The 23,427-nt window shown below is 39.7% G+C and overlaps 1 protein-coding gene across 3 annotated transcripts in view; it reads right to left on the minus strand.

Annotated features, from left to right (window-relative positions):
• The window catches only part of LOC122549912 (adenylate cyclase type 1-like), a 290,966-nt gene that overhangs the window by 183,945 nt on the left and 83,594 nt on the right, over positions 1-23,427 (minus strand). For all 3 annotated transcript variants that reach the window (XM_043690132.1, XM_043690133.1, XM_043690134.1), the window contains one exon: positions 16,670-16,797. In XM_043690132.1, coding sequence (XP_043546067.1) covers positions 16,670-16,797 — 128 coding nt within the window. The remainder of the gene's footprint in view (positions 1-16,669; positions 16,798-23,427) is intronic.

Raw genomic sequence — 23,427 nt, forward strand, 5'->3', positions numbered from 1 at the left:
AGGAAGTGGGAGGATTCAAAGGCGAAATTGTTAAGGGTGAGGACCAGTTTGGCCAAACGAATGAGTGTGTCGGTGGAAGGGTACCGTTGGGGACGTCTGGAGAGGAAATAACGGATGGCTTGGAGGCCCTGGTCATGGCGGTTGGAGGTGTAGAGGGATTGGATATCCATGGTGAAGATGAGGCGTTGGGGGCCGGGGAAACGGGAGTCTTGGAGGAGGTGGAGGGCGTGGGTGGTGTCTCGAACATATGTGGGGAGTTTCTGGACTAGGGGGGATAGGACAGTGTCGAGGTAGGTAGAGATGAGTTCAGTGGGGCAGGAGCATGCTGAGACAATGGGTCGGCCAGGGTGGTCAGGCTTGTGGATCTTGGGAAGGAGGTAGAACTGGGCAGTGCGGGGTTCCCGGACTATGAGGTTGGAAGCTGTTATCCCATAGTGTTAGGTGCATTAGTCAGAGGGAAATAGGTCTGGGTGGGTTGCTCTGTGGAGGGTCGGTGTGGACTGGTTGGGCCGAAGGGCCTGTTTCCACACTGTAGGGAAACTAAAAAAAACTAAAATAGTAGATTTATAGTTCACATCGTTTTTTCGCAATTTGGCTGAAAGCAGATGTAACCTGTCAGCACGTGATTACCTGTGGTTCTTCTCCAGAGACTGCATTTAACAAACAATGGAAGAATGAATAGATATATATGTGGTTGCATTATTATCAGATAGAAAACATTGTCTGGCCTTAGCATTTCCATTTCCTAATAAAACGTCAAATCTTAAGGCAAGTATTGTGCATACTTGAGCAATAGTCAATTTTTAAAACTACTTTTTAAAGGTTAAATATATGGGATCGACTATTACAAAGATGCTACTTTTGAGGGGCTGAAATTCATTGCCGTCAAAATTCATACTGTATCATTAGCAGAAGTTCAAGTGATCGCTAAATGAATAAAGAAAACAAAACGAATTGTGGTTATTCTGAAAACCCAGAGTGGGACAGCCGGCAACTGACTCTCAAATGTTGATCTGTTATCTGTGAAACACAAGGTTCAACTTTTACATGAGATATGGAAAATTCCAGATTTTTTGGCCAAAAATAAAAGGGTCAACTTCCGCATGAGATCGATGATTACCCGAATATATACGGTAACTCAACTCCTAACATCCAAAACCTATCCCTATTTTCAAGGCATAGGGCCTGGATAACTGAAGCTCCATCACTCAAGAAACTCAACACCATCTCAGATAAAATATCCCACTTGATCCATCACCTTCACCATTCATTGCTTCTGCTATTGATACATAGTAACAGCCATGCATATTCTGTAATGGTTGCAATACAGCCACTCGCCAAGGCTCCTCTAACTTTATAAACCTATGACCTACACCACTTAGAGGGACAGGTATAGAACATAGTTGGGAACTTCAACTAGAAGCTTACCCCCAAAACACATACCATCCTGACTTAGAAACATGTCACTGTTCCTTCACTATTGTTGGGTCAAAATCCGAGAACTTCCTTCCTAACAGTTCTGAATGTACCTCCACAAAAGTGATTGTAGTGGTTTAAGAAGTGGATCACCTTCACCTTCTCAAGGGCAATTATAAATGGGTGATAAGTGCTGGCTTAGCAAGTGATATCAACATTCTGGGAAATAATTATGATATAATAAATAAGAAAAGAGTCATAAGCAAAGTATTTTATGAACGGTAAATGCATCAGTTGGATACTTGCGGAAGATTTAGCTCTTCAATGACGCTTTCTGGATGTAATTTACAAGATGATCTGTTGGAAGCCTACAAAGTATGGTTAGATTTTGATAGATTTTGACAGATGGACCATCAATCTATGGAGGAAAGCATCATGGACTTTAGCAGACTGTATGGCAGATTGCAGAAGTTCAATTTGGAAATTGTTCAGTGCTTGCATAAAATTACTGGATTCAGCTCAGGTGTCACATATGGACAGGCTCCTGGTCTTAACTGGAATTGGTTCTATTTTGGAACCGATCTCTGCTGTTTTAAAATTATTCCTATGAAAGCAGTCATTACCAGCTGTCTAAATGTGACATTCCACAACATTAGAAAGGATGTTGGATTTGACCACTATAGCATTTCAGATGATCCAGATACTAGACACAAATAAATACAAAGGAAAAAGAAATACAGACAGAAGGGGCTAGATTCTGGTCTTTGTGGAGAGCCTGTGTGTGTGGAAATCAGTGGATTAGCCTGTAAAATTCAATCGTGCTGAGAACATGGTACTTCCTATTGATGGGAACAGTCAAGTTTCACACGTTCACAACTCACAGAATCAGCCAGCCATTTCAAGTGTCATTCAAGTCGCTTTTTTATAACCAAAAAGAGTGCAAAACCTTAGAGAGCGTACCGGTAAGATCTTGGTACTATTTGGACCTGTTCAAATAGGCATTGGAATTGTCAATAGGCAAGAATTAATATTAAAAATACATAATCTCATTATCTATTACAGTTGATGACAGCTAAAGTACTGTTTATAATGTTGTGAGGTGGATCCATTTGAGAGATGAGAGTCGAGTGTGTGGTGCTGGAAAAGCACACAGGTCAGTCAGCCTGATCTGCTGTGCTTTTCCAGCACCACATTCTCGACTCTAATCTCCAGCATTGGCTGTCCTCACTTTTGCCCATATGAGAGGTGGTCAGGTACTATTTGGAACTGTTCAAAGTAATCTTTGGAAATGTCAATAGGTAAGAATTAATGTAAAAAGCACAATCTCATTAGTTTTCATCAGCAATTATAGATGAAACGTTGTATATAATGTTAGCAGCTCAACCAGATTGCAAGTTGATGACTGCACTGGTATAGGTGGTTCATGCAAAGAATTAGCTTCAGATAGCTGGATGGAGAGTCACTGGTAACAGATCTGTGGAAGGAACACTAAATTGCCTTCTCTGCTGGGTGATAATCATGTTGAGAGGATTACAAGTTGTTGTTTTTTTTTGGACATGTGCATACTTTATGCAGAGGGGTGTCATTGGTGAAAATTCAGAAAGCCATAAGGCATCATATAAGAACAGCCAAGTTTTATATACATATATAATGCCATAAAGTAGTGGAAAAGTACTGGTGAGGTAAAAGGGCGTAGTGGTAAGACAGAGGTTATCCAGCTGATGCCCAGAAGTGAGCTCCACAAACTGACAGAATGGCTGCCTTCTTCAACCTCTGCAGTCCACGCTCTGTAGGTAGACCCACAATGCCATTCAGAAGGGAATTGCAGAATTTTGACCCAGCACAATGAAGCAACAGTGATGTATTTCCAAGTCAGGATAGTGAGGTACTTGGAAGGAAACTTGCAGGTGAGGACGTTCCCACATATCTTGGGATGCTCATGTCCTTCAAGATGGAGGTGTTTGGGTTTTGAAAGGTGATGTCTATGGCTCTTTGGTGAATTTCTGCAGTACATCTTTTAGATAGTACACTCTGCTGCTACTGAGCATCAGTGGTGGGGGGAGTGGTTTATTGTGGATGTCATACTAAGCAAGCAGGCTGCTCTGTCCAGGATGGTGTCACGTTTATTTAGTATTGGAGCTGCATTCATCTGGACAAGTAGGGAGCATTCCATCACCCACCTGACCTTTGCCTTGTGGATGGTGGACAGACTTTCGGGAGTCAGGAGGTGAGTCTTTGTGTAAAACCAATTCAAATGAACAACTAAACTATGTAGCTTGCTGCTGTTTCTTTAGATGTGCATTACCTTTCTAAGATGACCAAGCATGATTACCTGGGAGAGGAATGACACTCTAAAGAGGATTACTGATTCAAAGTTGCTCTGGACCTATTCTCTGTTTCATGTCTGAGCCAATATATTTAAATGTGCTGAAGTCTGTCTGAGACTTCCACTTCAAACACGGTACCCAAATTCCATAAAACCATTCATGTATAAACTGCCAACATGAACATGCCTGAAAGTTAATCTTTTGATTCCAATAAAAATTAGCTACAAGTTACTTGGGATTACTTTGCATGTTGTTGAAGAGTCATCCAGTTAATCTTCAAACCCTGAGCAGCTTGATTGGTTCAGCGTTATAATTGCATATTTTCCATTTTTGCTGTCTGTATCATACCTGATACTTAAGAATACAATCCACATTCCTACAAATAATCTAACTGTTGATTTCTTGGAAAAACCCATCTGGTTCATTAATGTCCTTCAGTGAAGGAAATCTGGCATCCTAATCTGATCTTGACTATATATGACTCCACACCCACAGCAATTTGGTTGTCTCTGAAATTGAGTAGCAAACCACTCAGTTATATCAATGCTACCTAGCATTAACACAGTCACCAGAAAAGACAACTCCAGAAATAATCCTGTGGACCCTGCAAAGTCCTCTGGGCCCTGACAACATTCTGGCAATAGTACTGAAGATTTGTGTTTCAGATTACCCAGCTCTTCCAGTACAATTACAACACTGGCATCTTCCCAACAATGTGGAAAATTGCCCAGGTATATCTGTACATCAAAAGCAGGACAAATCCAATCCAGCCAATTACAGTCCCATCAGTCTACCCTTGGTCATTAGTAAAGTGACGAAAGGTGTCATCCACTGTGCTGTCAAGCAGCTCCAGCTCAGCAATAACCTGCTTAGTAACTCCCAGTCTGGGTTCCACCAGGGCCACTCAACTCCTGACCTTAGTTCAGCCTTGGATCAAGCACGGATGAAACAGCTGAATTCCAGAGGTGAGGTGAGAGTGACAGTCCATGATATCAAGACCACATTCAACAGAGTGTGGCATCAAGGAGGCCGAGCAAAATTGGAACCAATGGGAATCTGGGACAAACTCTCTGCTGTTTGGAGTCATACCTGGCACTTCAGGAGATTGTCATAGCTGTTAGAGATCAGGCATCTCAATTCCAGGACAAGACTGCAGGAGTTCCTCAGCCCAATTATCAGTTGCTTCATCAATGACCTTCCCTCCATCATAATGTCAGAAATGGTGATGTTTGTTAAAGACTGTGCAATGTTCAGCAGTATTTGCAACTCCTCAGCTACTGGAGTTGTCCATGTTAAAGTGCAACAAGATTTGGACAGCATCCAGGCTTGGGTTAAGATGTGCCAAGTAAGATTTGTGCCACACATGCCAGTCAATGACCATCTCCAATAAGAGACAACAATCACTCCTTGACATTCAATGGTATTACCATCACTGAATCCCCCACTATAAACATCTTTGGGGTTACCATTGACCAGAAACTCAAGTGGACTCTTCAATAAAAGAAGATCAGAGGCTAGGAATATTATGGAAGTCATTGACTAGATCAATGCTAGGTAGCATTGATATAACTGAGTGGTTTGCTACTCAATTTCAGAGACAACCAAATTGCTGTGGGTGTGGAGTCATATATAGTCAAGATCAGATTAGGATGCCAGATTTCCTTCACTGAAGGACATTAATGAACCAGATGGGTTTTTCCAAGAAATCAACAGTTAGATTATTTGTAGGAATGTGGATTGTATTCTTAAGTATCAGGTATGATACAGACAGCAAAAATGGAAAATATGCAATTATAACGCTGAACCAATCAAGCTGCTCAGGGTTTGAAGATTAACTGGATGACTCTTCAACAACATGCAAAGCAATCCCAAGCAACGTTTCTATCTGTGACTACCAAAGAGGGAAACAATGCAGACAGGAATCTATTGAAACTAAAAAAACGTGTTTATATCCTGAATGATACCTTGAGGATGTGGTATCATGAGATCAGTATTGCTGAATGAAGTTGTATGCAGCTAATTGTAGATTCCACAATTTTTTATTGGAATCAAAAGATTAACTTTCAGGCATGTTCATGTTGACAGTTTGTACGTGAATGGTTTTATGGAATTTGGGTACCATGTTTGAAGTGGAAGTCTCAGACAGACTTCAGCACATTTAAATATATTGGCTTAGGCATGAAACAGAGAATAGGTCCAGAGCAACTTTGAATCAATAATCCTCTTTAGAGTGTCATTCCTCTCCCAGGTAATCATGCTTGGTCATCTTAGAAAGGTAATGCACATCTAAAGAAACAGCAGCAAGCTACAAAGTTTAGTTGTTCACTTGAATTGGTTTTACACAAAGACTAATCCAATACCAGTTTGATGCATTGGAACTGTGCACAATGCTGAAGCTCCCTAAAGCTCAGGATGTTTTCAGGGTAAATAATACATTTTCAAACAAAATGGACAAATATGTACTCGAGTTTTCATCCTCATGTGACTGAAAGAACTTAATGCTTCTCATGCCTTTGTTAATGTCAACTAGCTTTGTATTTTTAATGGCTTATACATTGCCATTAAACATGGGAAGCTAAAAAAATAAAAACAGTTGTTGATTGGACTTTATCTGTCGAGAGGGTCCATGTAAGGGAATAGATATGGGCTTCTATTTATCAGATATTTTAAGGAATATTCTATATAAAAGATTGATATGGAAAACAGATTGTCCATTGAAAGTGGCAGACAATTGTTCTTCATGGGATAAAAAGCATTCAATAAAAAGTGCAAGTGGGAAAAGAATGAGGATTGTTTTGCTCGTGTGGATTGATGAAAATCATTAATCAACTGATTGTATTACAAACAGGGAATGCTGGATCAAAAGATCACTGGAGCTCCTGAAAGGAGTGAAATTTAGTTTGTAATGTTTTATGAAGAATCTGGACGATATTTTTTTCTTAGATTTGTTTTGTAATGTTTGAGCATAATATTTATGGAGACAAAAGTGAGGATACTTACCTGCGACAGTGTCATTTTAAATGAATGCGAAAGGAATTTTGCTCAAACAGAATGGAGTAAGGACTGTCAGGTGAAAAAAGTGAATGAGTCATGGGAGATAAGTATTTCCGGTACAGAGTAAGCTCATTTCTATGAAACAAAAAGGAAGAGTATCTGAAATTAGAGAAAAAAAACATTGTAAGTACTGGAAATCTGAAACAAAAACACACCCTTTTTGGAGAAATTCAGCAGGTCTGGCAGCATCTGTGGAGACAAAGCAGAGTTAACATTGAGTCCAGTGCCTCTTCTTCAGAACTAATAGTTCAGAAAATTAAAGATCCCTGATTAACTAGATATAGAAGATTGAAGAAAAACAAAAATTGGAAGCTTATGCTAAATACTAGACTCACAATACTGTAAAGAATCAAATTGAGGTCAGAAAGTGAAGAGAAATGAAAAAAGGCAGTAAGATGGCCAGATGTAGTCTTTAAGAAAGTATATGCACGTTACATAAAAAGATCACAAGATATAGGAGTAGAATTAGGCATTTCAGCCTACTGAGTCTCCTCCGCTATTGGATCATGGCTGATGTGTTTCTCAACCGCATTCTCCTAAGTTCTCTCCGTGACCTTTGATGCCCGAACTAATCAAGAATCTCGGTCTTAAATACACGCAATGACTTGGCCTCCACTGTCTTCTGTGGCAATAAGTCCCACAGCTTCACCACCCTCTGGCTGAAGAAATTTCTCAACTTAGTTCTATCAGATCATCTCTTCACTCTGAGGCTGCGTCCTTAGGTCCTAGTCTCTCCAATGAGTGGAAACATCTTCTCCATATCCAATCCATCCTAGGCCTCTCAGTATTCCATAAATTTCAAGGAGATCCCCCTCTCATTCTTTTCAACTCCATCAAGTTCAGACCCAGACTCCTCAACCACTCCTTAAATAACAAGACCTTCAGCCCCATGATCATTCTTACGAACCTCCTCCAGACTCCCTCCAATGCCAGTACATCCTTCATTAGATACAGGGCCCAAAACTGTTCACAATATTCCAAATGAAGTCCGAATTCAGCCTTCTGCAGCCTCAGCAGTACATCCCTGTTCTTCTAATCTAGCCCTCTCAAAATGAATGCCTTCCTAACAGCCAACTGAAACTGCATGCTAACATTAAGAGAATTCTGAATGAGAACTCTTAAATACCTTTGTGCTTCACATTTCTGAAGCCTTTCCCCACTTAGAAAATAATCTACACTTTTATTCTTCCTATCAAAGTGCATAATTTCACACTTTCCCATAATGCATTCTATCGGTCATATCTTTGCCCACTCTCCTAGCTTCTCCTCTTTCTTTTGCAGCGTTCCCACATTCTCACCATTACTTGTTCCTCTATCTAACTTTGCACCACCAATGCCTTCAGTTCCTTTGTCCAAATCATTAATGTAAAATGTGAATAGTTCTTGTCCCAACACTGAGCCCTATGAAAATCCACAAGTTCATGACTGCTGTACTGAAAAAGACCCTTTTAACCCAATCGACCTTCTGCCAGTCAGCCAATCCTCTATCCATGCCAGTACCGTGCCTCTAACACCATAAGCTCCTATCTTGTTTAGCAACATCCCGCATGGTACCTTGTCAAAAGACTTCTGAAAATCTAAATAGATTACGTCCAAAACCTCTCCTTTGTTTAACTTGCTGTTAGAATTCTCAAAGAATTCAAAACAGGTATATCAAGCATAATCTCCCATTGACAAAGCTGTGCTGACTCAGCCCTGTTTTACCATGAACTTCCAAGTCCTCTGCAATCTCATTCTTAATAATGGACTCTTAAAATCTTACCAACGACCAGGTCAGGCTACTGACCAATAATTTCCCATCTCCTTCCTCCCTCCCTTCATAAACATGGTGTTACATCAGCCATTTTCCAGACCTCTGCACACTCCCTGACTCCAGTGATTCCTGAAAGATCACCACCAATCTCCTCAGCTATCTCCTTCAGAACTCTGGGATATAGTCCATCTGACCCATGTGATTTATCCACCTTTAAACATTTCAGCTTCTCCAACATCATCTCCTTAGTGATGGTCACTACAGTTACCTTCCCCCCTGACCCCCTTGAAGTTCTGGTATGTTGTTCTTCCACTCTGATGACTGATGCAATTTACCTATTCAGTTCCTCTATTGTTTCTTCCTTCCCCATTACATCTTCTCTAGCCTTATTTCCCCAGCAGTCCAATGCCCACTTTGTCTCTCTTTTACATTTATAATATCTAAAAAGACTCTTGAAATCTTCTTTTAGATTACTAGCTGGGTTCCTCATGTTTAATATTTCCCCCCTTATTGCCTTTTAGTTGTCCTCTGCTGGTTTTCAAAGGATTCCCAAACCTCTAGATTCCCATTAATCTTCACCACATTGATGTTTTCTTTTGCTTTTATGCTGTCCCTGGTTTCCTTGTCAGCCATGGTTGCCTCATCCTCCCTTCTATCTTGAGATAAATTGCAGCTGTGCCTCCTGAATCACCCTCAGGAAATCCCCTTCCTATCAACTCTGGCCAGCTCCTCCCTCATGTCTTTGCTGTTACCTTTACTCAGCTACAATAACGTTACATCTGATTCCAGTTTTTCACTCTCAAACTGCAGGGTGACAGGGAGATATCAATCATATTATGGCCACTGCCCCCAGTGGTTCCTTCACCTGAAACTCCCTAAGCAAGTCTGCATTACTATACATCATCACATCCGTGGATTGTTCCTTAATGGCTCTACCACAAGCTGCTCCAAAAAGAAACACTTCATAGACTTTCCATGAATTCCTTTTCTTGGCATACACTGCTAACCTGATTTTCCCAGTCCGCCTGCACATCGAAATCCCCATGATCATCGTAATCATGCATTTTGTATCTCCTGATTTATTTTCGGTCCCCCATTCTGACTACTGCTAGGAGGCCTGAACATAATTCCCATCAGGGTCTGTTTTCCTTTGCAGAGCCTCATTTCTTTCTTCATAGATTCTATACCTTTTATCTCTACATTGCTGCTCCCTGCTTATTTAATTTCAGTTCTTACAAACAGGGGAACCACATTCCCTCTAGAAAAGAATACAGATGTCAATTATAAATGATAAAAAGTAAAATTATCAAAGAAAAGGTGGAGTTATTTAGGGACTGAATTGAAAATCTCTTTCATAGGTAGACATCTTAGCTGAAGGACAAAATGAGAAGTTTGCATTTGTTTTCATATACAAAGAGAATTCCAATATTCCAGGAAAAGAGAGAGTAGAAAATTGGGTGGCACTAAAATCAGTAGAGCAATTGGCAATACTCAGATTTGGAAAGTCACAACATCCAGTTTCGATGCAACTAATGCAGAATCACGTCATAATCTTTCAATTCTCCTTACAAACCTTAGTGATACCAGAGGATTGCAAATGTTACAGACATGTTAAAAAAGAGAATGATGAACTTGGCAATTGCAGGTCAGTCAGCTGAACACTGCTGCTGGAGAACATACATGATGCAATTAATTATCACTTGAAAAAATATTGGTTAACAACTGAGAACCTGCGTAATTTGATGAAAGCAAATTTTGTCTGAGGAACTTGAATTTGAATTTATTTGATGAAGGTCAGGGTTGAAAATTCGGGTTAAACCAATATTTAATAAAATGCCACATTATAGATTTGTAAGCAAAACTGAACCACCACTAGCCAGTAACACTGTTGCTGTGACATTGGTTAAGGAACAGAAAGCTGTCAATAGTAGGGAATGGTTGCTTTTTTTAGACTAGGATAAACTATATAGCAGATTTCCCCAGCAGTTGGTAATGGAACCATTGCTTATTTTGTTATTTTTTAATGACTTGGACTTGGATATTCACAGATGAGATGAAACTCAGTAATGCAGTAAACCGGATGATAGAAGCAGACTTGAAGAGGACAAAGACTCATGAAAATCATCAGATATATGACAAATTACACTTAATACAGAGAAGTCTGAACTGTATATTTTTAAAGAAGTTGGAGAAGCAATATAAACTGGTAAATTTTTTATGGGATTACTAAAAAGAAAGCTCAAAGTACATATACAGAGGAACATCGATTATCCGAATATCGGATTATCCGAAGAAGATTTGAAGATCCCACAAAAACGTTTCAAAGAGGTAAGTGTATTCAATTTACCTTTACTGGAGATGTGAAAATGCTGGCAAAAACAAAGAAACACAAGCAACTCAAGCATCAGCAACTGGATATTTTTTAGGAAAGAATTGTTACACAGCCCTTTGCAAAACTAAGTGTTTTACAGTATTCCTGGCACTTTACCAGGCCGTTCATTTAAAAAAAAGTCAAGAATGTAAATGCATGGGTGAGGCGGGGCTTCCGGCTTTCTATCGCGAGACGGAGTTCCTGGAAACTGATACTGTCAACGGTCTTGCGATCGTAAAAGCTGTTCGGGACCTTGTTTAATGCTGGGATTTCATGGTAAGGGTTTAGTTCTTCTCATTTTAAACATGCAGACACTTAAGATTAGTTTGTTAAAATGGCAGACTCATGAAAAGTATATATTTAAACAAACTCTCTGATAGAGCACAGCATTAGATCAGTATGGTTTCCCCATTTAAGTTAAAATCGATTATCCAAATAATCAATTATCCAAATGAAATAGTACCCGCCCATCTCGGTCAGATAATCGAGGTTCCTCTGTAATTGGATTAATTGCTCTGAATAACTGATAAAATAGCTGGCGATCTCTCCTAGTGTTCAGATGGGGCTGATGACTTCACGTGGCCATGTCTGGCTTCAGGATTACATGTGCTGCCAACGTCACCATGTTTCATGTGCAGTGATGTCAGCACCTTCCCGTAGGCAGGCTATCCTCACCTTTATTTCATTTTAATTTATTTGTAAAAGTAACCATGAATGTTTGTACAGACTTGGCCATCTCCTGTCGCACTCCCTCCTGGCTTCTCATGTTGATTCAGTCTGGCATAGGTCTCCAGTGACAGTTGGTCCTTCATGACACCTATCCTATTCCCTTTATATACTTGTTCTTGTCCTTGCTGGATAGTTAAAATATTTATCTAAGTCACTCTAGAGCCTCAGTAAATCACACCTGCTGTGTTGCTTTCTATTCCTTTGGAGTTAATCTTCCAAATGTTAGCAGAAATTAATCTCCAGAACACTACCCAAATAACTTGGCAAAAAGAAATCTTAGGGGCAGTAAAACTGCCATTATCCTATTTCATTTCACAAATCTTTCTCTTATTGCAATCACTATAAAAACTTTTGCGGTTTCCAAAATTGGTGTTCCTTTGTGCATGCATGAATTCTGCCATGTGGAAATGGTGTCTGAGCTATTCATAGCTAGATTTTAAAGTATTTGAAGGAGGCAGGACAAACTGATAACACTTAAAAATAAACATAAGACTCCTGGCTTTAGAAATAGAGACAGAGGTGTTGATGTCAACCTCCTGACTGTCTCCCCCATTCCCCTGCAAAACAGCCATCCTTCCAATCCTCTAGCTGGAGTATAACATCCAGTTCTGAGCACTATTTTAGCTGTGATGCCAACAGCTAAATGATGAGATGATTTACCATGTCCCTGGGATGGGAGAACTTGCATTGTGTCTAGTGACAAGAGAAGATTTGAGTTACAAATTCAAAATTATGAAGGAGTTTGGTTGAACAAAAGGAAGAATTTGTTTCTATTGGCAGAAGCTCTGGAAAGAATATGAATTTAAGGTAAGTGACAAAAAGAACCAGACAGAAGAGCAGTAGAACTTGTTTTTGCATTATGAGTTATGTTCTGGAATCTACTGCCTGAAAGGGAATCAGAAGTGACAACATTTTTTTGAGAAAAAACATTACTGATGTAATAGTCGAGGGAATAAAATTGCTATTAGAGCAAGAAAGTCATACTAATTACACAGCTCTTTCAAAGAGGTCAGCACACACATTTTGGACCTTATATTGATGCTTTTTCCATATCAGAATTGAGGCAAGTAGGTTTTAAGATGAAACCTGTTTCTACAATTCTCGCCCTCTTCCCCATGACTAGCAATTTTTAACAATGCTAGATTAGGGCCTATGATCCTGCACATAGCATTTCCAACCTTGCCACGTCCTTTGTTTAAATAGGCAACTGGGAGCAGGGAAAAAACCTTACTCAGAAAGCAATTAGTTAGGGTCGGGAACACACTGTTTGGGAGGGTGGTGGAGGCATGTTCAACTGAGGCAGTCAAGAGGGCAATTGATGATTATTTTAGTCATAATAATGTATAGGATTATAGGGAAAAGGTACATTATTGGCACTCAGTCAAAATGCAAAAAAAAAAGGTGCAGGCACTAAGTTGCCAAAGGCCTCCTTTTACACCATAACCAGTCCATGATTCTGTGATGTTAAAACTCCAACAATTTTGATGGAGGTATGCCAGTTTGTGAATGAGATAAGGTTATATGCAGCTCAGAGGAGTTATGCACCATGGATGAGCCAGAGTTCAGACTTGAGAACCTGTAGACTTTCAGGTTGATATGTCATATCAACTTGATATGGAGTAAAGTCAATAGGATTTTAATGCAGCAATTGATAATAAGATTTTCTATTTAAAGGGTAAGAAACCATTACAATGATCAGCATTGTGAAAGAAAGTGTTCAGATGTATTAGAGCAGATTATCAAATGGATTAAATATATAGTGAACATAGTGAAATCCAGATTTGACTGTGACAATGGTTCGTTCTGATTTAATCCTTTCTTTTAGATTAGGAGTCTAGATATCTGCTTTGCTGATTTTAAGCTTGAATAGATGCCTTAGAACTTTGAGGTACTGCTTCTAAATGTTAAACAAATAGCTGAGCTCCTTTTATTTATTCAAACGTTTCAACGTTTTCAACTTTGATGGCTTTGTTTACATAAAAGTGCAAAGGAATCGTAAAATGCTTAAGCTAAGCTCCAAACCAATGGACTTCAGCAGGGCTTCTTGAAACTGTTGTCAAGAGAATTACAATTTTTTTTACCCTGATCACTTTTTAACCATTTAATTTGTTCTGTAATGGCTTTGAATGGCTTTCCATTTATCTGAACAATTTTATGACCATTTATAGGACTATGGAATTTTGAAGTGTTTTTTTGAATGACAGTTTAATCAAAATCTCAATTTTATTTCAATGTTGTTATGCCACTCGAGTTCTGTATAGTGTGGATATGTGGTGAGTGAGCATGGGGAGTACTGAAGGATGTGAGGGGCTATGGAGGGAGCATATGGTATAGGATTGGTAAGTGGCTATGAGATCATGGTGATATGCAAAAGTAATGGAAAGGTGAAGATTTTGCTGCCTCACACTTCATCTCCTAAACATAGCTCATGTCCCAGGGAACCAAGGCAGCCCTTTTAACCAGGACAACTCAGAATCTGCTCACCTCTGGTTCTGCCTTGGGTGCGCTTCCAAAAGTGGTAGCTCCAATTCCAACCTGACCACACTACGTTATGACAAAAATAAGTGTGGCGGTCACTGAAAGTAGGAGGTAGAATCACAACATTCAGAAATAACCTGACTCGTGATTCAACCTTGAAGATTAAACTCTGGGTTTTTGATTAAATAGCCTCTTTTCAAACTATATGATTTACGATTCTAACTGGTGAGGAGTGAGCAATACAGATCAGAATAGGAGCAGTATGAGGTAGGACTAAGAAAGGTCAGAATAGACCCTAATGGTAATTGAGCAACAAGGAAACACACACAGATGTTACAGCACAGAGAAAGGTCCTTTGGTACAGTAGGTCATATTAGCAAATAGTCTACTCATATTTATCCCTCCCAGCATTTCCTATATCCCTTGCCCCTTTCCCCTCATCCACCTGCCCAATCTATGTTTGAATGTTGACATGACTTCTACCTCAATCATTAACTCTGGGAAGTGAATTTGATAGATTTTTGCATGAAATAAGTTATTCAGTCTTTTAAATCTCAGAGTCATACAGTCAGATCTGTACAGTGTGGAACAGTCCCTTCGGTCCGACTCATCCAGTCCAGACCTATTTGTCAGCATTTGGCCATATCCCTCTAAACCCTTCTTATTCACATACACATCCAGATGTTTTTAAATGTTACAATTGTACTAGTCTCCACCACTTCCACTGGCAGCTCATTCCATGCACGCACCACCCTCTGCATGAAAATTTTGCCCCTTAGGTCCCTTTCAAATCCTTTTCCTCTCACCCTAAATCCATGCCTTCTAGTTCTGGACTCCCCAACCCAGGGAAAAGACATGGTCTATTTACACTATCCATGCTCATGATTTTATAAACCCTCTATAAAGGTCACCCCTCAGCCTCTGATGTTCCAGGGAAAACAGCCCCAGCCTGTTCAGCCTCTTCCTATAGCTCAAACCCTCCAAACCCAGCAACATCCTTGTAAATCTTTTCTGAATCCTTCCAAGTTTCACAACATCCTTCCTAAAGCAGGGAGACCAGAATTGCACTTAATCTTACTTTCAATCTTCTAACCTTCAGGCCCGTAATTGCTGATCCTTAGTGGATCTAAAGTAGTCTGCTTCATTCTACCTTGTCTCACCCTTTCATAATTACAAATGTTTCTATTTTGTTATATCATGATCTATGATGACTGGATGAAAAAGAAATTCAAATTCTTGGGAAACAGTAAGTTAACATGAATGGGATGATTACTACTGCATTTCAGCTTCTTCAGCATGATACCATGCACTCCCACATCAAAATGGTTAACACCAAGTTAGATGAAGGGTCACTTCAGCAGCAGACTAAGATACAGATGGTAAAATGCTCCTCTCCATGTAAATCTATCAATATCAATAGGAGGTTTTGTGGTTATAGTGGTATCTTTAGACCAAAAACTCCAGGTTTGTCCCCTGCTAGGACTTGTTGGCTGTAGAAGGTATAGCATGGTCAAACAGCTTGATTGTCAGACTGTAACGTGATATGTAAATCATTCAAATATGATTCATAGCAGGAAGGCAGAAAAGGAGAGTCTTTAGGTCAGCCATTTTGCAGAAGACAATGGCAAACCTCTACAGTACTTCAACCATAAGTATGAGACAATCTGATGGACATCCATGGCCTAATCCTCACAAATGAGGACAGAGGAAAAGACAGGCAAACCATGAGACTAATAATTTATGACAGTTCTGTACCATTATAACAACATCTCATAACATAAATTTTATCAGCTTCAGTATGAGTATTTCCAAGGGTTTAGGTCATCGTAACAATCTACTTCATCACTTTGTCATTAACGTGGTTACTTAATTAATCTTCTAATGTGAGCTTAGTGAGTCTTATTTCCCTATTGGCAAACGTTTCAACTGGACCAGGCCGAGACCTTATTCAAAGCTGAAAATGTGTTGCTGGAAAAGCGCAGCAGGTCAGGCAGCATCCAAGAAGCAGGAGAATCGACGTTTCGGGCATGAGCCCTTCTTCAGGAAGCATCTCATTCCTGAAGAAGGGCTCATTCCTGCTGCGCTTTTCCAGCAACACATTTTCAGCTCTGACTCCAGCATCTGCAGTCCTCACTTTCTCCGAGACCTTATTCAAGGTCATTTTGTCATTAATAATGTAATTTGACTGCTAAATCAGACTAATCACTTGTGCAAAAAAAAATCTGAATCACTCAGCTCATGTCAAGAAGAGCATAATCACTTTTGTCAAACGCAACTTTGGCAAGCTATATATTCTTCTTGTAGTCTTCTTGTACTATAGTTAAAGATCTGATATTGTACTAACAAAATAACAAATTGTATTACTTTAGAAGTTTTGTTATTCATTCATATCTATGAAGCCATTATCAACCTTTGAGAACTTCTAATAAACATGATTAGTTATGAGTTTAGATATAAGTACTTGTATATTTTAGCTACCTTCAAAAATTATGACTGAGGTTGAAACAAGATAATATTCTTTTTTGAAGTTGAATTACTTACGTGATTGTGTCAATCATATCTAATCCCATTTCAACACAGCAATGAGCGTGGTCAGTTTTTGGCTGAGTAAGACCTGATACACAATAATAGCAATCCCCAAGTATTTTAATCCTTCGACAGTGGTTCTCCTGTCACAGAAAGAAGGAAAACAAAATGTGGAACATTTAATATTTAAGAAAGCAAACCATAACCCTCTTAAATTCTATAATGCACATTCTTCTAACAGTATTTACTGAATTTCCAAATGAAGGCATACTAATCAAATTGATTGAATTAAATCTAATTGCAATTCAAATTACAAAAGTTGTGAAGATATTCCACTTTAGAGTAAACTGTTTAATATTGTATTACAAATAAACGTTTTAAAATAATGACTGACTTACAGGAAATTTCTAATTCTTATGATATTGAGGTGAACCAATAACTTTTTAAAAGAAATTCAAGCTCCCATTTATGAAGTGAATTAACTTGCACCGTGCAGGATTTCACATACTTTATTCACAAAAGTTAAATAAAGTAAGTACAGCTAACTTAACAATACAGCATTTTAAAATATTCGTTAAACCCAAAAATCATAACACAGCATTTCCCATTTGAGTTTTGCTTCCAACCAAGAGTTCTCCTGTATCAGGACCTTGAGGGTTACAAAATCTTGGGACAATACCAAAATATTCCAACATCATTTTGATTCATTTCATTAGTTCTACTACACTGAGATTTCTTGGGGTCCTTCCACAAGTATTCATCTTGACAACTCTCCAACTCTTCATCAGCACTACACAATTGTGGACTCCTGAGTTCAAAGAGACTCAATACAAAAATATCCTTGATAGCTCTTTGCTTCTGGTCCAAAGCTCCCTACAGGTTTTGGAAAATTCTTTCATTGTTCCTGTTTCCTGTTTTTCCAGCTTCAGATATAAACTGGTTGCGAAAAAGTTGCTCACAAACCAGCTCATGGTTTCTGTGAGAAAAGACACTGACAAACCCTAAACAGAATTTTACATCTCTCTAACCTATTTTCATAGCAGTTTGTCATACCTGGCATGTAAAAATATGAAACAATTGCTTCCAACTATAAACCGGTTTCTGGAAAAGAAAACTAATAGATACTCTGGGATTATCCCTTGTTTCCCATTGTTTTTAAGCTTTCCTTTTGATGTGAGAGCCATTAAAATAATTTAAACCTTTTATGAAGGCAACTGTTGTTTCTACTATGAAGCGCAGAAAAATACCATCAATTGTATGTGGTTTACCCACTTCCAATTTTGACTATATTAAATAAACATTAAATAAACTCCCTTTGATTGTCATTTCTCAAGTCTTTGTGGGGTTTTTTTTTGGCCAGCTTCACTTCATGAGTTTTCATTTATCTTGCACAATAAAAAGTTCCCAAACCAAAAGCTAGACTCCAAAAAATATTTGAATTGTGAAATTATACATTTTCAAAGCACCATAAGAATCATTTGGAAATCAAAGTGAGAATTTTCACCTTGGCAGAAACCGACAGCTATTCTACAAACAATATTTAACAAAATTTGTCCTGGCTCTCCTGTTTTCATTGTGGAATCCACATTGGAATGGCCAGAAATGCTATGCTCCAATAACATAGCAAACCTGAATCTCATGGACACAGTCATATTTGAAACTCCCACAGTTGTTAAGGTGCGAATCGAGAGAAAGGCATTTTGGGTAATACACGCTTGGTCATAGTTGTACTCTTAATGCCACTTCTACTGAAATATGGCAGGGGATAGTGTAAACTCCCAGAAACATTTTCTGATTCAATCTTCCACAGTTACAGCAGGGTGACAATGTACTTGCAACATATGAAAATCTAGTTATACATTTCAGGGAAATAGGAGTCTTGGACATAGCCCAGATATGTTGCACCAAGTTTTCTCATGTCAAATTAGATTCAATAATATCCCAATAACATTAACATGTAGTTAAACTTTAAAAGGGCAGAAATCAGCAGTAACAAGTGAATCCTTAAACCCATGACCTTGGCCAATTTTCCAATGGCCATGCAAGCAAATTCTGACAGAGAACAGCAGGCAACTAGCAGAAAGATATTTAATTGGGAAAGCGATCTGAGTGGTTTCTGTGATCTTCCCACTCCTGTCAGAAGTGCAAACATGACTTGCTCACAAGGAGTGAGTAGCCAACTTGTTTTAATTCTTTCATGGGATGTTGGCCTCACTGATAAGAACACAAATTTATTGCACATCCCTGTTTGCTCTGAGAAAATGGAGGTGAGCTGCCTCCTTGAATTGTAGTCCACGTGCTCTGGGTACATCCATGTTGTTAAGGAGGGACTTGTGAGTTTCTGACCCGGTAACAATGAAGGAACAGTGATATATTTCCAAGGCAGGATATTGAGTGGCTCGAAAAGGAACTTGCAGGTGGTAGTGTTCTTTTGTATTTGCTGCCTTTGTCCATTTAGATAGAAGTGGTCATGGATTCAGAAGATGCTGTGTAAGGATCTTTGGCAAATTTCTGCAGTGTATCTTGTAGATAGTACACACGGTTATTCTTGAATGTTGGTAGTGGAATGAGTGGATATTTGCCAATCAATCAAATTACTTTGTCCTGGATGGTGTCAAGCTTAAGAGTGTTATCAGAACTGCACTCATCCAGGCAAGTGGGAATTATTCCACCACATTCCTAACTGAGGCCTTGAAGATTGTGGACAAATTTTGATGTACCCATACATCTGCTGCCTTTGTTCTTCTCTCGGAAAGGCTTGTGGTTTTCAAAAAGGGCAGTCAGAGGAAGCTTGATCTTTTAAGGATCCTCCCCCATATCAACTGGCAAGACCTGCTGTCATACCCGAAACCTAGCCAGTTCAAAGAAAAAGCTTTGCGGTTCAAAAGATGAGGGAACAATAATTACAGCTCCTCTCCCCACCATACACCCCCACCTCACCTAATCCCATTTGACTGCCTTTGCAAAAGGATATCCATAACTCTGGCTGCTGCTGACACATCAGAAGGTGTTTTCCATTCTACAATGTTGGTCTGGCAGCTGCAGTCTTTTGTTTTTGAAACCTTTCCAAATTCCACATTGAGGGTCCTGAATTGCCCACACTTGCTTCAGCATGCTGCCTTCTCTTGTAATCAGAACGATTTTTTTTATAGCGCATCGAGCACCAGCAGTCCACCTGCCAACCAAACTTAGACAGTGAACATGCCCATTGGCTGCTGATTGCCTTGGAAAATCATATTGCGTGACCATTACTGACAGGTAGTATGGGATCTAAATTTAATCCTGGCACTGAGGTCCTGATTCTATAACATAACTCCTGTGCCAAATATTTCTCAAAAATTAAAGTGGCAACTAATTTATCTGATAATGGATTATTTAAGAAGCTGCATTCAAGAACGTGTTTCCATTTTTCAAAAAACTTGCATTTATTCCTTAAAAATGCATGAAAATAGTTAAACAAAATATGAAGCAGATCTCAATGAAAACAACCTTCCTAAAACGTGTCAAAATGACTGTATCCTGCGACATCTGAAAATTTCTCTGCAATATGCAGACCAAGTGTGACTGACGAGTACACTCAAGTGAGAGTTTGGGTTCCTGCCAATTCAGTCGTAGAGATTTGCTCAAATAAATAACTGCAGACAAACATGGAGACATTCCGAGTGCTTGCCCGCAAGTGTTCAACCTCCCACTGTGATAGCATTTGGTTCTGATATTGTATCAGCATTTATCAGTGAAACACCCAAACGGAAATTTAGTCCTGACTATAGAGAGTCCTATCCACAAGTGTATTATTATAGTCTCAGGCTGGTACGTGAAAATGTATAGTCAAGGTCTGGATTCTCTCTTTCAATTCTGTGTCCATGTTGTTTTCATAGAATCCCTCCAGTGCAGATTGAGGCCATATGTGCTCCATCCAGTCTGCACCAACCCTCTGAACATCATTCCCATCCATATGACTAATCCATCTCACCTGTACATCCCTGGACAGAACATGGCAACTTATCATGGTGAATCCACAAACCTGCACATCTTTGCACTGTGGCAACAAAGCAGAACATGCAGCAGAAACCCATGTAGACATGAGGAAATCATGTAAACTCCACACACACACAGTGTCACCCAAGGCTGGGACCATACATTGGTCCCTGGCACTATGAGGCAGCAACACTAACCACTCTACTATTGTGTCACCCAATGCAATGCTTGTAGTTAAATAATTCATAGAGATGGACAGCATGGTAACAGACACTTCAGTCCAACACGTCCATGCTGACCAGATATTCCAACCTAATCTGCTCCCATTTGCCAGCACTTGGCCCACAACCCTCTAAATCCTTCCTATTCATATACCCATCCAGATGCCTTTTCAATATTGCAATTCTACCAGCCTCCAACACTTCTTCTGGCAGCTCATTCCATACATGCACCATCCTCTGAAAAAGTTGCCCCTTATGTCCCTTTTACATCTTTCCCTTCTCACCCTAAATCTGTGCCCTCTAGTTCTGGACTTACCCACCCGACGGAAAAGACGTTCTCTATATATCCTATCCATGCTCATGATTTTATAGACCTCTATAAGGTCACCCCTTAGCCTTCAACACGCCAGGGAAAACAGCCCCAGCCAATTCCCGACACCTTTCCCTATACTCAAATTCTCCAACCCTGGCGACATCCTTGTAAATATTTTCTGAACCATTTCAAGTTTCACAAAATCCTTCTGATAGGAAGGAGACCAGAATTGCACACAATATTCCAAAAGTGGCCAAACCAATGTTCTGTACAGCCGCAACATGACCTCCCAACTCCTGTACTCAATACTCTGACCAATAAAAGAAAGCATACCAAACACCTTCTTCACTATCCTATCTACCTGGGACTCTACTTTGAACTATTAACCTGCTCTCAAAAGTCTCTTTGTTCAGCAACACTCCCAAGGACCTTACCAATATCCTGATCTGATTTGTTTTTCCAAAATGCAGCACCTCACGTTTACCTAAATTAAATTCCATCTGTCACTCCTCAGCTCATTGACCCATCTGATCAAGATCCCATTGTAATCTGAGGTCACCTTCTTCGCTGTCCACTGCACCTCCAATTATGGTGCAAACTTACCAACGATACCTCTCATGTTCATATCCAAATCATTTATATAAATGACCAAATGTAGTGGACCCAGTAATGATCCTTGTGGCACTCCACTGGTCACAGGCTTCCAGTCTGAAAAGCAACACTTCACCACCACCCTCTGTCTTCTACTTTCAACCCACTTCTGTATCCAAATGGCTAGTTCTCCTTGTATTCCATGAGATCTAACTTTGCTAACTCGTTGCCCGTGGGGAGCCTTGTTGAACGCCTTACTGAAAGATCACATCCACTGCTCTGCCCTTATCAATCCTCTTTGTTACTTCTTCAAAAACTTCAGTCAAGTTTGTGAGGCATGATATCTCAAGCACAAAGCCATGTTGACTATCCCTAATCAGGCCTTGCCTTTTCAAATACATGTAAATCCTGTCCCTCAGGATTCTCTCCAATAACTTGCCCACTGCTGACGTCAGGCTCACCCAGTCTATAGTTCCCTGGCTTGTCCTTACCACCTTTCTTAAATAGTTGCACCATGTTAGCCAACCTCCAGTCATCCTGCATCGCATCTGTGACTATTGATGATACAAACATCTCAGCAAGGGATCCAGCAATCACTTCCCTAGCTTCCCACAGAGTTCTAGGGTACATCTGATCAGGTCCTGGGGATTTATCCACCTTTGTACATTTCAGGACATCCAGCATCCCCTCCTCTGTGACATGGATATTTTTCAAGGTGTCACCATCTATTTCCCTAAATTCTACATCTTCCATATCCTTCTCCACAGTAAAAACTGATGCAAAATATTTGTTCAGTATTTCCCCCATCTCCTGCAGCTCCGCACGAAGGCTGCCTTGCTAATCTTTGAGGGGCCCTATTCTATCCCTATTTACTCTTTGTCCTTTATGTATTTGTGAAAACCCTTTGGATTCCCCTTAACCCTATTGGCCAAAGCAAAGCAATCTCATGTCTCCCTCTTACCCTCTTGATCTCCCTCTTAAGTGTACTCCTACTGCCTCTATACGCCCAAGGATTCACTCAATCATCCTGTCTATACCTGACACATGCTTCTATTTTTTTTAAACCAAACTCCCAGTTTCTCTAGTCATCCAGCATTCCCTACACCTACCAGCCTTTCCTTTCAACCTAACAGGAATATACTGTTTCTGGACTCTCGTTATCTCACTTCTGAAGACTTCTTATTTCCCAACCGTCCCTTTACCTGCACACATCTGCCCCCAATCACCTTTTGAAAATTCTTGCCTAATATCATCAAAATTGATCTTTCTCCAATTTAGAACTTCAACTTTAAGATCTGGTCTATCCTTTTCCATCACTATTTTAAAACTAATACAATTATGGTCGCTGTCCCCACTGACACCTCAGTCATCTGCCCTGCCTTATTTCCCAAGAGTAGGTCTAGCTTTGCACCTTCTCTGATTTTACTGAATTAGAAAATTTTGTACATATTTAAGTTCCTCTCCAGCTAAACCTTTAACACTATGGCAGTCCCAGTCTATGTTTAGAAAGTGAAAATCACCTACTATAACCACTATTCTTACAGATAGCTGAGATCTCCTTACAAATTATTTCTCAATTTCCCTCTGACTATTAGGGGGTCTATAATACAATCCCAATAAGGCGATTATCCCTTTCTTATCTCTCAGTTCCAACCAAACATTGTCGCTGG

Source organism: Chiloscyllium plagiosum, chromosome 5 (genome assembly GCF_004010195.1).
Source record: "Chiloscyllium plagiosum isolate BGI_BamShark_2017 chromosome 5, ASM401019v2, whole genome shotgun sequence".
Lineage (NCBI taxonomy): Eukaryota > Metazoa > Chordata > Chondrichthyes > Orectolobiformes > Hemiscylliidae > Chiloscyllium > Chiloscyllium plagiosum.